Raw genomic sequence first — 12,196 nt, 5'->3', positions numbered from 1 at the left:
CCATTCTGTGATTCTAAGTTCCACATGACTCATCCCTTCATACTGTGTCTCTTTTACTATGTGAAGAGGCAGCAGTAATCTCAGGTAAATTGCGGGGGGGTGAGTTTTGCCTAAAAAGTCCTTTTATGTATATGTCTACAGAATTTTATGGTACTTTATTACTCCTTCCAACCAAGACAAACATTCAGCCGTCTAGTGGGACAGGACGGGGCAGAGCCTTCCCAAAAGGAAGCAAGGGGTCACTTACCTGCACTCGGGTATTATTAAAACAGTGCTGGTCCTATAGAGTTTTACTTTTGGTGTAGGGTACCTCTAGAACAGAGCTGTGGAGCCTCTCCTAGGGAGTAGTGTAGCCTTTCTTCCTCTCGGAGATAAGTATATGGCAAGTAGGAACATGATGATGTCGCTACAAGAATGAAATCTTCAGCTCCTTTTTGGCAGGTGCCTTCTATGGGAAGAAATCCAATACAGTCAAACCATGAAAGGACTGGGCATTTCTCTAAAATTAGTTTTACAAGCTGCTGTAATAAAGGTCAGCGAATGGCACTTATGGCTAAAGTGACAAAGTTGCAATGGTTTAACTGTCCTTCGTATGGCTGAACTGAAAAGGTTGGCAGGTGCTCCCAAAATCCCAATATGCCATTACAAAATCAGTATTTGAATACAAAGGGCTAAGTCAAATATTTCAAACATGAAATCTGAAAATACACTGGAAGGGTGGTGTGGGAGTTGATCTCAACAGTTTTCTGAAAGCTTTATGTCCACAGGTGTTGCAGGTATATTTTCAATGTAGTACTGCTAGATTTCAGAATCTGGTGTCTCAGGATATCCGAGGAAGGATTTCGTCCCATATCAAAGCCACAAGTATTGTACCTGAAATGAGAAATTACAGAAGGGACCTTTGTTTAAATGTATTTGAGAAGGACACAGTACTGATACTGAAAATAAACATTATGTTTAAGTATTTGCGTGTCTAACGTGCAGTGCAGTAGGGACTGCCAACAAATGGAATTTTCTGTCGGAAGGGCTAAGGGCAGTCAGTACTTTTTGCAAAAACACAATCTTTTTCATGAAGAAAGTTTCAACAGACCATGCAAGTGATCCTTCTGAGTTGACAATCTCAATTTTCTTTGGATAGTCAATGTCTTAATTCTAATCTGTACAAGCCAAGCCAAAGGTTGGACCACGTGAATCCAACGTGCACCTTCCCGCTGCTGTATTGGGACGCCTTTTCTCCTTTAGAGATCTCTCATGACAGTGGACAGGGAGTGACAGGACAAGGGGTGACGGGTTGAAACAGGAAGAGGGAGATTGAGATTGGACATCAGGAAGAAATCCTTCCTGGAGAGGATGGGGAGGCACTGGAACTGGTTCCCCAGAGAAGCTGTGGATGCCTCATCCCTGGAAGTGTTCAAGGCCAGGCTGGATGAGGCTTGGAGCAACCTGGTCTAGTGGAAGGTGTCCCTGTCCATGGCAGGGGGGGGGGACTAGATGGGCTTTAAGGTTACTTCCAACCCAAACCATTCTGTGATTCTATGGTTGTAGGTTCTTCATGAGAAGGACACCTAAATACAGCATATTATGAGCTTTTTTTTTTTTTTTTCCTCCAGGAAAAAAATTAGTACAATCTGTTTCAGAAAAGGATTCTGGCTGCGAGTGTTTCTCACCCATTGCTTGTATTTACGAAGCTTCCTAGATCACAAAAATGCTTAGGGGTCTCTAGTTTCCACCCCCCTCAGTGCAGGAATATTGCCTATGCTACATGGGTCAGTGTCCTGAAAAACCTCCTTGGATGGAGACTGTAGCACTTCTCCAAGTAACTCGTTCCCCTGTTGCTGCATCCTTCTGAAAGTTTTCCTGGAGTCTAATCTGGAGCTCCCATGCCACAACTGGGAGCGTGGGAAGTTTTAAATTTTCAATTTAAATTGAAATTTCAATTTAAAACCATTACCCCTTGTCCTGTCATTTTCAGCAGAATTTTGTTCTCCTGAAGTCCAAAGTCTGAACAGCTCTGCTATTTACCTTCCCCCTCTTCCTCTGGACCCTGAACTCTGTGAGGGCTACAACCCAATTCACCACCAGTTCTCCCCTGTAATAAACAGGTCACGTACAGCATCACCACTCACCAGCCCTTCACTATTCGAAGTAAACCTGATGAGTGATGGTTTTCTAGGAACTTTCTGGATTGCATTCACTCACTGCATAAGAGTTTTGCTCTGTCAGATAATGTCTACATAGTTGAACACCCCAGGGAGGACCAGAATCGGGGAGTAGGAGACTTCTGCTGGGTGCTGACACCCTCCTTTGCTACCAAGTCCCTGAGATGCTGATCACTTCACTGCACATGGACTTGCAATTCTTGTTTCTCTGCTAAGCTCCACGCTTGAGTGTACTAACTTGATGGAAACCTAGGAATACCCTCTGCTCAGCAGAAAAGGGACAGTTTCACCTATAGCCTTCTCCCTTGCTTACCTCCTCCATTTATGTCTACCGCTAAGTGACTTCTGTGGCATTTCTTTTCTATCTTGATGGTGAAAAAACCATTTTCTTTTAAGGAACAGTATTAGTCTTTCTGGTAAAAATGATCTAAGAAATGGTGATTGATTCTGCTTTTATAGTGTTAGAGACCTAGCAGGATTCTAAGCTGGCACCTGTCCAGGAAAGAGCATTCCATTTTATTGCCCTCATGCCCAGTATCACGTCACCAACTCTTCCATTCATAGCTGCCATCTCCCTGTTACTGGAAGAGAAGCATTAGCGTGGTCCCCATCATTACTAATGGTATAATCCTGCCTGGATAACTAACATGAATGCCTCTGGCAGTACAACAGAAACTATCTTTGTTCCACTGCTACTTACTGCCTCTGTGTTCATAGTGCAAAATTTAGGCCTGCCTATGCTAAGTCAGAGACGCTGACATCTATATTTCTACAGGAGTTAGCTGTTTTAATGCTACTGAAGAATCATCTTCACCAAAACACTTAGGGCAGCAATCGTCCCCCTGTACTGAGCACTGATCATAGAATCACAGAACCGTTTGGGTGCGAAGGGACGTTAAAGCCCACCCAGCCCCACCCCCTGCCATGGGCAGGGACACCTTCCACTAGACCAGGTTGCTCCAAGCCTCATCCAGCCTGGCCATGGACACTTGCAGGGATTGGGCATCCACAGCTTCTCCCCGCAACCTGACCCAGGGCTTCACCACCCTCTCCGTGAAGAATTTCTTCCTGTTATCTAATCAGGAAGATCAGGGTATCCGTTATACACTGAATGATCTCAGTCTCCTTGTCCTCATGAGATCATGCCCACAGATGAGATCATACTGCACTTGCACAGGCAATTTGAAGTTTCATGTATGTTAGTCCACATGTCTGCATATGGCAGTTATTACAGCAAGTCATATAAAACCCTAATAGACTCCTAAAAGAACTCCCTATAATAAGAACAAAGTAATTTTGCCATCTAAGATGCTGGTGCTGCAAAAAGTGAGACATCCGATTAGCACATCACTATGACTCAGCTGGTTTCTACAAAGTTTGCAATGGTATTTCTGCTGACACAGGGATTCTGAAAGTAACTTTTACAATTGAATTTAAAATATCCCTTCCCTCATCATCTACTTTTATGAATCTGGTTAGAAGTTCTTTCCACAAGAATTTTATCATCATCATCATCACAGGTCATTGTCCCAGATGACTCATCATTTGGCCCCATTTTGGATGAAAAAATTATATTCCTCTTATTTTCTTATTTTCAAAAAGTGTCAGAAAAAAATGATTTCATGTTAGATTTGTAGATCTGTGCTTCCTAATTCATCACTTCAGTTTTCAAATCTATATCACCTCTGTACTTCCACCTCAGACACCTTACATCTGTTTACAATTCTTGGTTTATAAGGTTGGATCTATATGTATCCAAGTTCCCCTGCTCTGTAATGAGGTATTTATATTACTAATAGACTACTCAGCCCTTCAGGTCATGCACAGACCTGAGATCTGTAACAAAACGTTTGGCTACCGTAATGACACTGCACAGAAAGTGATGCGTCCCGAGTATTCGCATCTTTACAGATGGAGGCCTGGAGTTCCTTTTCCTCATAAATTAAGAGACAGTATGCAGTATATTCTGTATGTATTTTCTAGATGTTAACTATTGATAAACTGCTGTTTGTGAATTTTCACAGAAATGTAACTTTACTCCCTACCCTCATTCTAAATTCCTCAGGTTGCAGTTCTATTTGTGTTAACATCTGCTTATTTTCTTACTCAAGGTGTAATCACCTGAAGGCTCTCTGCAAAGCTGGGCTGCAGGGTGTGTCTTGCTAAATAAACAGAACATGGTGTTGCCTCCGAACCATGTTCTGCCTCCTGTTTCTTTAGATCACTTATCAATCTATTAAAGCCCAAGTACTTACAACCCAGGCAATCGCAAAGTGGGTATCAGGCTGAAATCGGTTAATACACCAGGAAGCTAAAGGTGAAATCTAAGGAGTATCATATGCTCTGCTATGACCCAGCTTTGCTGAAGACATTTAGCTACTAAGTGGAGCAGTGCATGGAGTTACCAGGCTTATTCTATTGTACAGTCATCCTGTTTGGATGTGTAATTTAACAAAAGTGTATTAAAGGGGGCCGACAAGGAAGCTAGGAGGGGACTTTTTACAAGGGCCTGTAGCGACAGGACAAGGGGTAACAGGTTTAAATTGAAAGTGGGGAGGTTTAGATTGGATATCAGGAAGAAATTCTTCCCACAGAGGGTGGGGAGGCACTGGGACAGGTTGCCCAGAGAAGCTGTGGATGCCCCATCCCTGGAAGTGTCCAAGGCCAGACTGGATGAGGCTTGGAGCAACCTGGTCTAGTGGAAGGTGTCCCTGCCCATGGCAGGGGGGTTGGAACTAGATGGTCTTTAAGGTCCCTTCCAACCTAAACCATTCCGTGATTCTATGAACATGCACAGACATGGACTCCAAGAAAAGGGTTCTTTGCTACAGCTGGAGCCCCGTGAGGTGTTTCCTCTGTGTGTTTCACAGCCCACCTTTCCAATACCATTAATAGGATTATTATTATGGGATTATTATCCTATACCTTCTAATGGGATTAACAGTCATGAAAGAACATGGGATTAGCAGACTCGTCTTTATTTACCCTCTAAGCAGAAAACTGAAGATGTGTAGGGACTGACTGTAAGCAGACAACAGCATGAAGTACTACATAGAGCGTCTGCACACAACCAGGAGTTAAAATCAGTGGCTTCCAAAGGAAACCCAAAATTTAAAATAGAAATAATCCAGTTAAGAATATTCCTTATTCTTAAACTAAGAACAGATTGTTTCCAACTGTGACTGGGGCAAAAATGCAGAATGACAACTACACAGTTTAGACACTATGGAGTTAAAAAAGATTTGATATTACAACAGTAATAATTGAGAAAGCGTATTTTAAGTATGCTCAACATACCCTCAACATCAGAGGGATATAGACCGGTTGGAGCGAGTCCAGAGGAGGCCACAAAGATGATCAGAGGGCTGGAGCACCTCTGCTGTGATGAAAGGTTGAGAGAGTTGGGCTTGTTCAGCCTCGAGAAGGCTCCAGGGAGACCTTATTGCAGCCTTCCAGTACCTGAAGGGGCTACAAGGAAGCTGGGGGGGACTTTTTACAAGGGCCTGTAGTGACAGGACAAGGGAATAACGGGTTTAAATTGAAAGCAGGGAGGTTTAGATTAGGTATCAGGCAGAACTACTTCCCGGAGGGCGTGGTGAAGCACTGGGACAGGTTGCCCAGAGAAGCTGTGGATGCCCCCTCCCTGGAAGGGTTCAAGGCCAGGCTGGATGAGGCTTGGAGCAACCTGGGCTAATGGAAGTTGTCCCTGCCTATGGCAGGGGGGTTGGAACTGGATGGGCTTTAAGGGCCCTTCCAACCCCAACCAGTCTATGATTCTATGATAAGCACCTCTCCTAATACCTGTGCGTTGTTTGGGTTTTTTTTAATTAATCATCCCCATGTTCTTGCATACTGTGAAAAAGCAAGGCAGAAACTGCATGCTAACTAGTACATTTCGGTTGGAACTGGATGGTCTTTAAGGTCCCTTCCAACCCAAACCAGTCTATGATTCTATGATAAGCACCTCTCCTAATACCTGTGTGTTGTTTGGGTTTTTTTTAATTACTGTGAAAAAAGCAAGGCAGAAACTGCATGCTAACTAGTACATTTCTCTTTTTGAACTTAATTAGGCTAATATTCACTTCCAGGTAGCCTCTTCTCTTTGATATTCTGCTAGAATCTGCATGTGGGCCTTTGCTCAGTGCGAGAATACGCAGCATACCTCTAACAGGCTGGATTTTAATTCGAAGGCATAAAGCTCCAAACCATAGGCAGCACCAGAAGGATCACGCTGCAGAGTAAACAGCTGTTGGTTTATAACTAACTAGTTAACCCTAACCTAAACACTAACCCTCTTCCATTTAGAATTGTGCTGTTGCAGGTTTTTTTGGCAGGTACATTACCTTGCGCAGAGTATCCCAATCGCACTTAGGCTTTGAACAATACGTCTGAACAAAACAATTACCTGATGTGGTTGTTTCTTACAAGAAACTGATCAAAACAGGTGTTACTTTGTGAACAAAAGGGGTGTTTAAAACTCAGTATTAGATGCCTGACTCACAAAACAGCGTTACACATGCCCTACGCTGAGCATTAAACACATTTAAAATATGTAGCTTACATTTGCGACACAGAACCATGGTTCCTAATTGCTTCTACACAGAAATTGTAATTGACTGTTTTCTGGATGTTACTTTAAACAGAAAATGAGCAAGCTATACAGAACAGTCATTTTTTAAAACATGTACGACGTTAACACTTGTCAAATGCAGAAAGTATTAGGAACTTACCTAAGGATGGTGCTATCCAATATACTAGTGAATAACTCTTAAAGTTGTCATAAAAACAATTGGGATGTAATGAAAAAGCCAATGCTGGGTTAAATATTGCTCCTGTGAGATTCCCACCTGCAGTAAAACGTAAACAATATGAAATCAAACCTTGGTCATGTTTATTTTAAATGAATACTGACATGCACATACAAGAAATGCACACTCTGCAGAAAAATGCATTAGCAGAAACCATTTGAACGCCACTGCTGAAGTTATTTACCAGATGATGTCTGTTTAACTGTTTTTTAAAATATCCAAAGCGTAGGCTGTAACTTCCTTTATCTCCTTCTAGCAAATACTGTTTGAAGAGATGGGTTTGGCCAGTGTTGAATGTTTCTGTTGATAAAACTACAAGCTGCTTTGCTAACAGCCTGCATTATGCTTTCAGAAGAGACAGAAATTCCACAAATATTAGTAAACAAATCCTGAGCTTTGCTTACATCCCCGTGTCTCATGCAACACACATGGAAAGAAACATCAAGCACTGATCTTGCTAAACTGACTGTATTTTCTCAGTAAAACACTAATCATATCAATTTATAGAACACTAAGATTATGATATAGTAATAGCTTGGGGAAAAGCCTTCACAATTGTTCTATATGATACTGGAAGAAAATAAAAGCAAACCCCACTCCAGTGTCTTCAAAAAGGAAGCTGAAAGAAGCCAAGCATCTTTCCGGGCTTCTGACTTCAGATGTAAATGAAGTTACCTAAGTATTCTCTAAATAACAAGATCCAAACATATTACACTGCAGAAACGAAACTGTAATTACGCTGCAGATGAACCTGGAGGTAAGTGGGTTTAATTCTGACATATGTTGCTCCTCTCACTGCAATCCTGCAGAAAAAACATTACTCATAGCAAATTTTTCTGCACTATTAGTTACTAACTACCCCATATCTCTATTATCTATTAATCTGTTCCCATAAAATATTATATAGTTGTGTCTATTTCGTTTCTTAAAGCTTATTCTTGGTTTTTGCCAAATAAACTGGGATGAGGTTTTACCTTGCCCATTGCACAGACACCATGCTGCTATAATCCTCATCTCTTACGAGCATTTACCGAAAGTTTTAGTAACGTCTGTCATTCTCTTCTTCTCTATTTCTCTTTCTACATACTATTTCTTTTACCATTATTATAGTTTGGCAAAGTTTTAATCTACGTTGACCTGCTCAGTTTACTCTGCTTTTACAATTAGTCTCAACTCAGATTGACTGCACCGTCTGTAACTCTGCACACTGACACATTAACAACTTCCACTGTTGCCAGGAAGACCATCTACAATAATTTACTTTGCTTTAATCTAGTTATAAATTCACTGCTTCTGCCTTTACATCCACAAACACACATTCAAGCGCAGAATTTCACTCTCAGGAGGCAGTCGCTGTTTCTGAACGTTAAATACTAGACAGTTTTAACTGCTGGGTTTTTTCAATATTTATTACTAATAAATACTGGGATATCAACCACAGGCCAGGGCCACTCGTATAACCTAATTTAAAAATATTTATTAAACATGTCAGTCTGTGTACCAGAAGAGGTAAGTGATTTTATGGCAACAGAAGTGGAACATCTTTGATGGTGCACACAGGAAGACTTAAAAAGGTGATGTAATGTGTGCTCCGCACTATGTGTAAGAAATTAATTTTAACTTCTGAAATTACCAAAACCAAACCCAAAATTAGGAAGAAACTCAGCATTAAAAATCTCTATGTAATTTATACCTCGGTGTGTTAGGCTCAGAAACACCTAACCAATTTCATACTATTCTGACTTCACTGTAATATGGCCTGTAAATAAAAAAAAGCTCTCAAAAGGGTTTTTTTTTTGTTCCCTAATTAAATACTTTCCACAAGGAAATAGCAAAAAATAAAGTTTTCCAATATGTATATGGTCTGCATCCTGAGCTTCTGAATCATCCTCTTAATTTGCAAGACATAATGTTCTCTTTTTTTTTTTTTTTCCTTCTATGCAGCAGAAGCAGCAGAGTGAATGCAGTATTGGAGCTTTTGCCTACAGTATGCGCTAGTACAAAAATCTGGTCTCTGTAAGTCTGTATGTAAAAAAAGCCAAGTATTTTTAACTATGAAAAAGCAGAAGAAAACGAAAGGAATAGCTTGGAATTTTGAAAATATTCCTTGTGTAATCTGGTGTTATTTGTTGCACTAAGTTGCATGGCATAGCTGAGTACCTTTTGTGGGGTACACGCAACAGTGACATGTCAACGTTTAACTTAGTTAACCACATAAATCCGATTTAATGTTTTTGGGCCATGCATCTGTACGAATACATTCAGATGGGCGTAAGCCATATGGATATGGCTGTCCTCAAAGTTTTCTCCAAACCAAATTGGATATGGAGTAGGAGAGATTCCTTCTTACAGTTCTTTTTCAGACTGCAATCATTCCTCATAGGAGTTTCAAACATACAGCAGCACATAATTCATGGAATGAAATATGATAAACTATGTACACAATGTATTTTCTAACATTTCTGATTCATTCATAACTGTAATAAACACAGGCCCTGAAAGCACAAGTGACTTGGTTTTTGAAATCGAGTGTAAAAAGAAAGCATTAGTGTGAATCTTATTTTGTAAATTTAATGCACCTTTCCGAGTTCCTAGCTAGGACACTGTATCTGTCAAATTAAAGTTAGAATATTGTATGAACAGTGTTTTTTCAAAGTTATTTGATATTTTTTTAGTAAGGAAGAATATTAGCAGTTTGCCCAAATCAGCACTACTTGCCTAGTTTTTTGGTGCTGGGTGAGCAAGAAAGATCCATTCTTAAAGAAGCACTCCAGTTTCTTAGAAACAGTTAATGAGGAGGTGCAGATCTCCTGAGAACCATCCAGCCCATCTAAGTTAATCACCTGCCCATCTTCAACGCCTGTAGAAGAGAATGTGTCCTGCTAGAGGTCACTAGCCCTAACACTTCATTTGGAAGCCACTCTTCCTACTGTGTGCATGAAACACCATTTCTCAAAGTGGAGGTGGAACAGGCATTGTTGGGGCTATGCCAGGACCTTAAAGATCATCTAGTTCCAAAACCCTGCCATGAGCAGGGACACCTTCCACTAGACCAGGTTGCTCCAAGCCTCATCCAGCCTAGCCTTGAACACTTCCAGGGATGGGGCATCCACAGCTTCTCTGGGCAACCTGTCCCAGTGCCTCACCACTCTCTGCAGGAAGAATTTCTTCCTGATGTTCAATCTCTGTATCTACTCTATTTCAGTTTAAACCCTGTAACCCCTCGTCCTATCACTACTTGCTCTTGTAAAAGGTCCCCCCCTCAGCTTTCTTGTATATACTGTGGGTTGTATATATGCACCAGACACAGGTGGTAGCCACTACCAAGCCCTTGGCTACTACCATGCCCTGGGCTCCTTGGCACACTGTCAGGAGGATGTGCTGAGTGGCTGTGGGAAGTGGGGTCCCAATCAGCAGCCCACAAACTGAAGGGGGCAGGAGAAGGGAGGATATCCTGGGGAACGTTTGTGAGTAGGTGCATGGAAAGAGGCAGCAAGAAAGGGTTGAGACCCTTCTAAGGTGTCCTACATGTACCTACTTAACCTACTGAAAAAGCAATCTGTTACAGGGCAAGCCTGTGACTTCATCACAGAAAGAGATTAAAAGCAGCAGCCTGCTCCCACACTTGCTGTAGGATAGCTCCATGATAGGAATCTTGGGGTCCACACCCTCCTCTACTTCAAGAGACTTCAACCTCTGTCTCAGCAGTGGACAGTAAACACCGGGCTCATGACTACTGCAGAGGCAGGGCTGCACTTCTCACCTCCTTTTGAAACGGAGTGGAGAGCAAAGAGTGCAAACCCTGGGAAGCTTGGAGCAGAGTGAACAAGAAAGGATTAGATTATCCACCAAGCAGGGGATAAAACTAGGTCAAGGATATGCTCCCTGGAATGCATATATATTTTTACAGTAGATTTGATTCTAGATTAAAAGGAATGGAAAGATATGTCTGGGTAGCGCAGGGTGTTCTGCACACGATACAGAGGACATGAAAGGCATGGGCACAGCAGGTCTGATGTTCCTAGAAGTACACGCAAATCAATTACACTGAATAGTTACAACACGTCCAAGTTCATGACAAGGAAGGGGACTTGGTACACAGCCTTCTCCTGCTAGGAAAAGATACGAGGCCAGCTTGGCCAACAACACCGGGCACGAATTCTTTGTAGGAACTAGCAGTGTGACATGTATTAGTTTGTATGACTACTTGCTAAGCAGCAAAAGAATGTTAAGAATCAGGAATCCAGCTTCCTATGCTCGTAGGAGAGGGAGAATACTCTTTGGCTACCCTTTTACTGAGCAATTCAGAAATAGATTTCATGTGTTAAAAGGCACTGACACCTTGCCTCTGCCTTCAAAAATTAATTTCAGAAAGTAGTTCAAATTGCTAAATTAATTCTCAAATTTCTCCATGGACTACTTTTAATCTTTCAAGTATTAGCTAATTTCAGCTAAACATAATGAGTAAAGGTTTTTTTAATTAATACATCTGAAAATCTGACTGTACTTTATTCTACTACATGCTGTTAGGGTAAAGAGCACAATACAGTTAACGCTTTTCAAAGAATCACAGAACAGTTTGGGTTGGAAGGGACCTTAAAGCCCACCCAGTTCCAAGCCCCCCATGGGCGGGGGCACCTTTCACTAGCCCAGGTTGCTCCAAGCCTCATCCAGCCTGGCCCTGAACACTTCCAGGGATGGGGCATCCACAGCTTCTCTGGGCAAACACCTTCTTTGGACATCAGTGACATCCCAGATGTTTGCAGCTAAGAGTGTGATCTCCCTCCCTCATAAACGGATTTTATCATTTCCTAGATGACTTTCTCTGTGGTGGGGGCTGTGGCACAAGCAAGGAGTTCCATAACCATCTGATTCTGATCTCCCTCTACCCCAAACTACAGATAATCACCTTCCCAGTACAACCCACTCACTGTAGGGCAGTCCTCAAGTGACAGAACAACACAGGCACTTCACTGGGGACACAAAAGGGAGCATCTACACTCAGCAGAAAAAAGTTGAGACTGACTCCCCTCACCTCTTCCTCCCCCAGGGTCCAGAGGCTGCGCAGAGGACAGTGTCCCAGCTCCGGGAAGCGGGAGGTGACAATCAGGCAGACACAAGGACATGCCTCACAGGGCATTAAAGAGACATGGGACTCCTGTAAATGCCATAATATAACAGGCACCTTCTTTTTTTAATATTCAGTTTCATGCAGTATCATTTCTGCAT

The 12,196-nt window shown here is 42.0% G+C and overlaps 1 protein-coding gene across 1 annotated transcript in view; it reads right to left on the bottom strand.

The window, feature by feature from the left end:
- Positions 1-735: 735 nt before the first annotated feature.
- Positions 736-12,196, bottom strand: part of AQP11 (aquaporin 11) — a 12,631-nt gene continuing 1,170 nt past the window's right edge. Inside the window, exons 2-3 of the mRNA XM_010157378.1 lie at positions 6,890-7,006; positions 736-873 (exon numbers count right to left, since the gene is read on the bottom strand). Coding sequence (XP_010155680.1) covers positions 821-873; positions 6,890-7,006 — 170 coding nt within the window. The 3' untranslated portion in view covers positions 736-820. The remainder of the gene's footprint in view (positions 874-6,889; positions 7,007-12,196) is intronic.

Source organism: Eurypyga helias, unplaced genomic scaffold, assembly GCF_000690775.1.
Source record: "Eurypyga helias isolate BGI_N326 unplaced genomic scaffold, ASM69077v1 scaffold2588, whole genome shotgun sequence".
Lineage (NCBI taxonomy): Eukaryota > Metazoa > Chordata > Aves > Eurypygiformes > Eurypygidae > Eurypyga > Eurypyga helias.
This window is presented reverse-complemented; position numbering and strand designations above follow the sequence as displayed.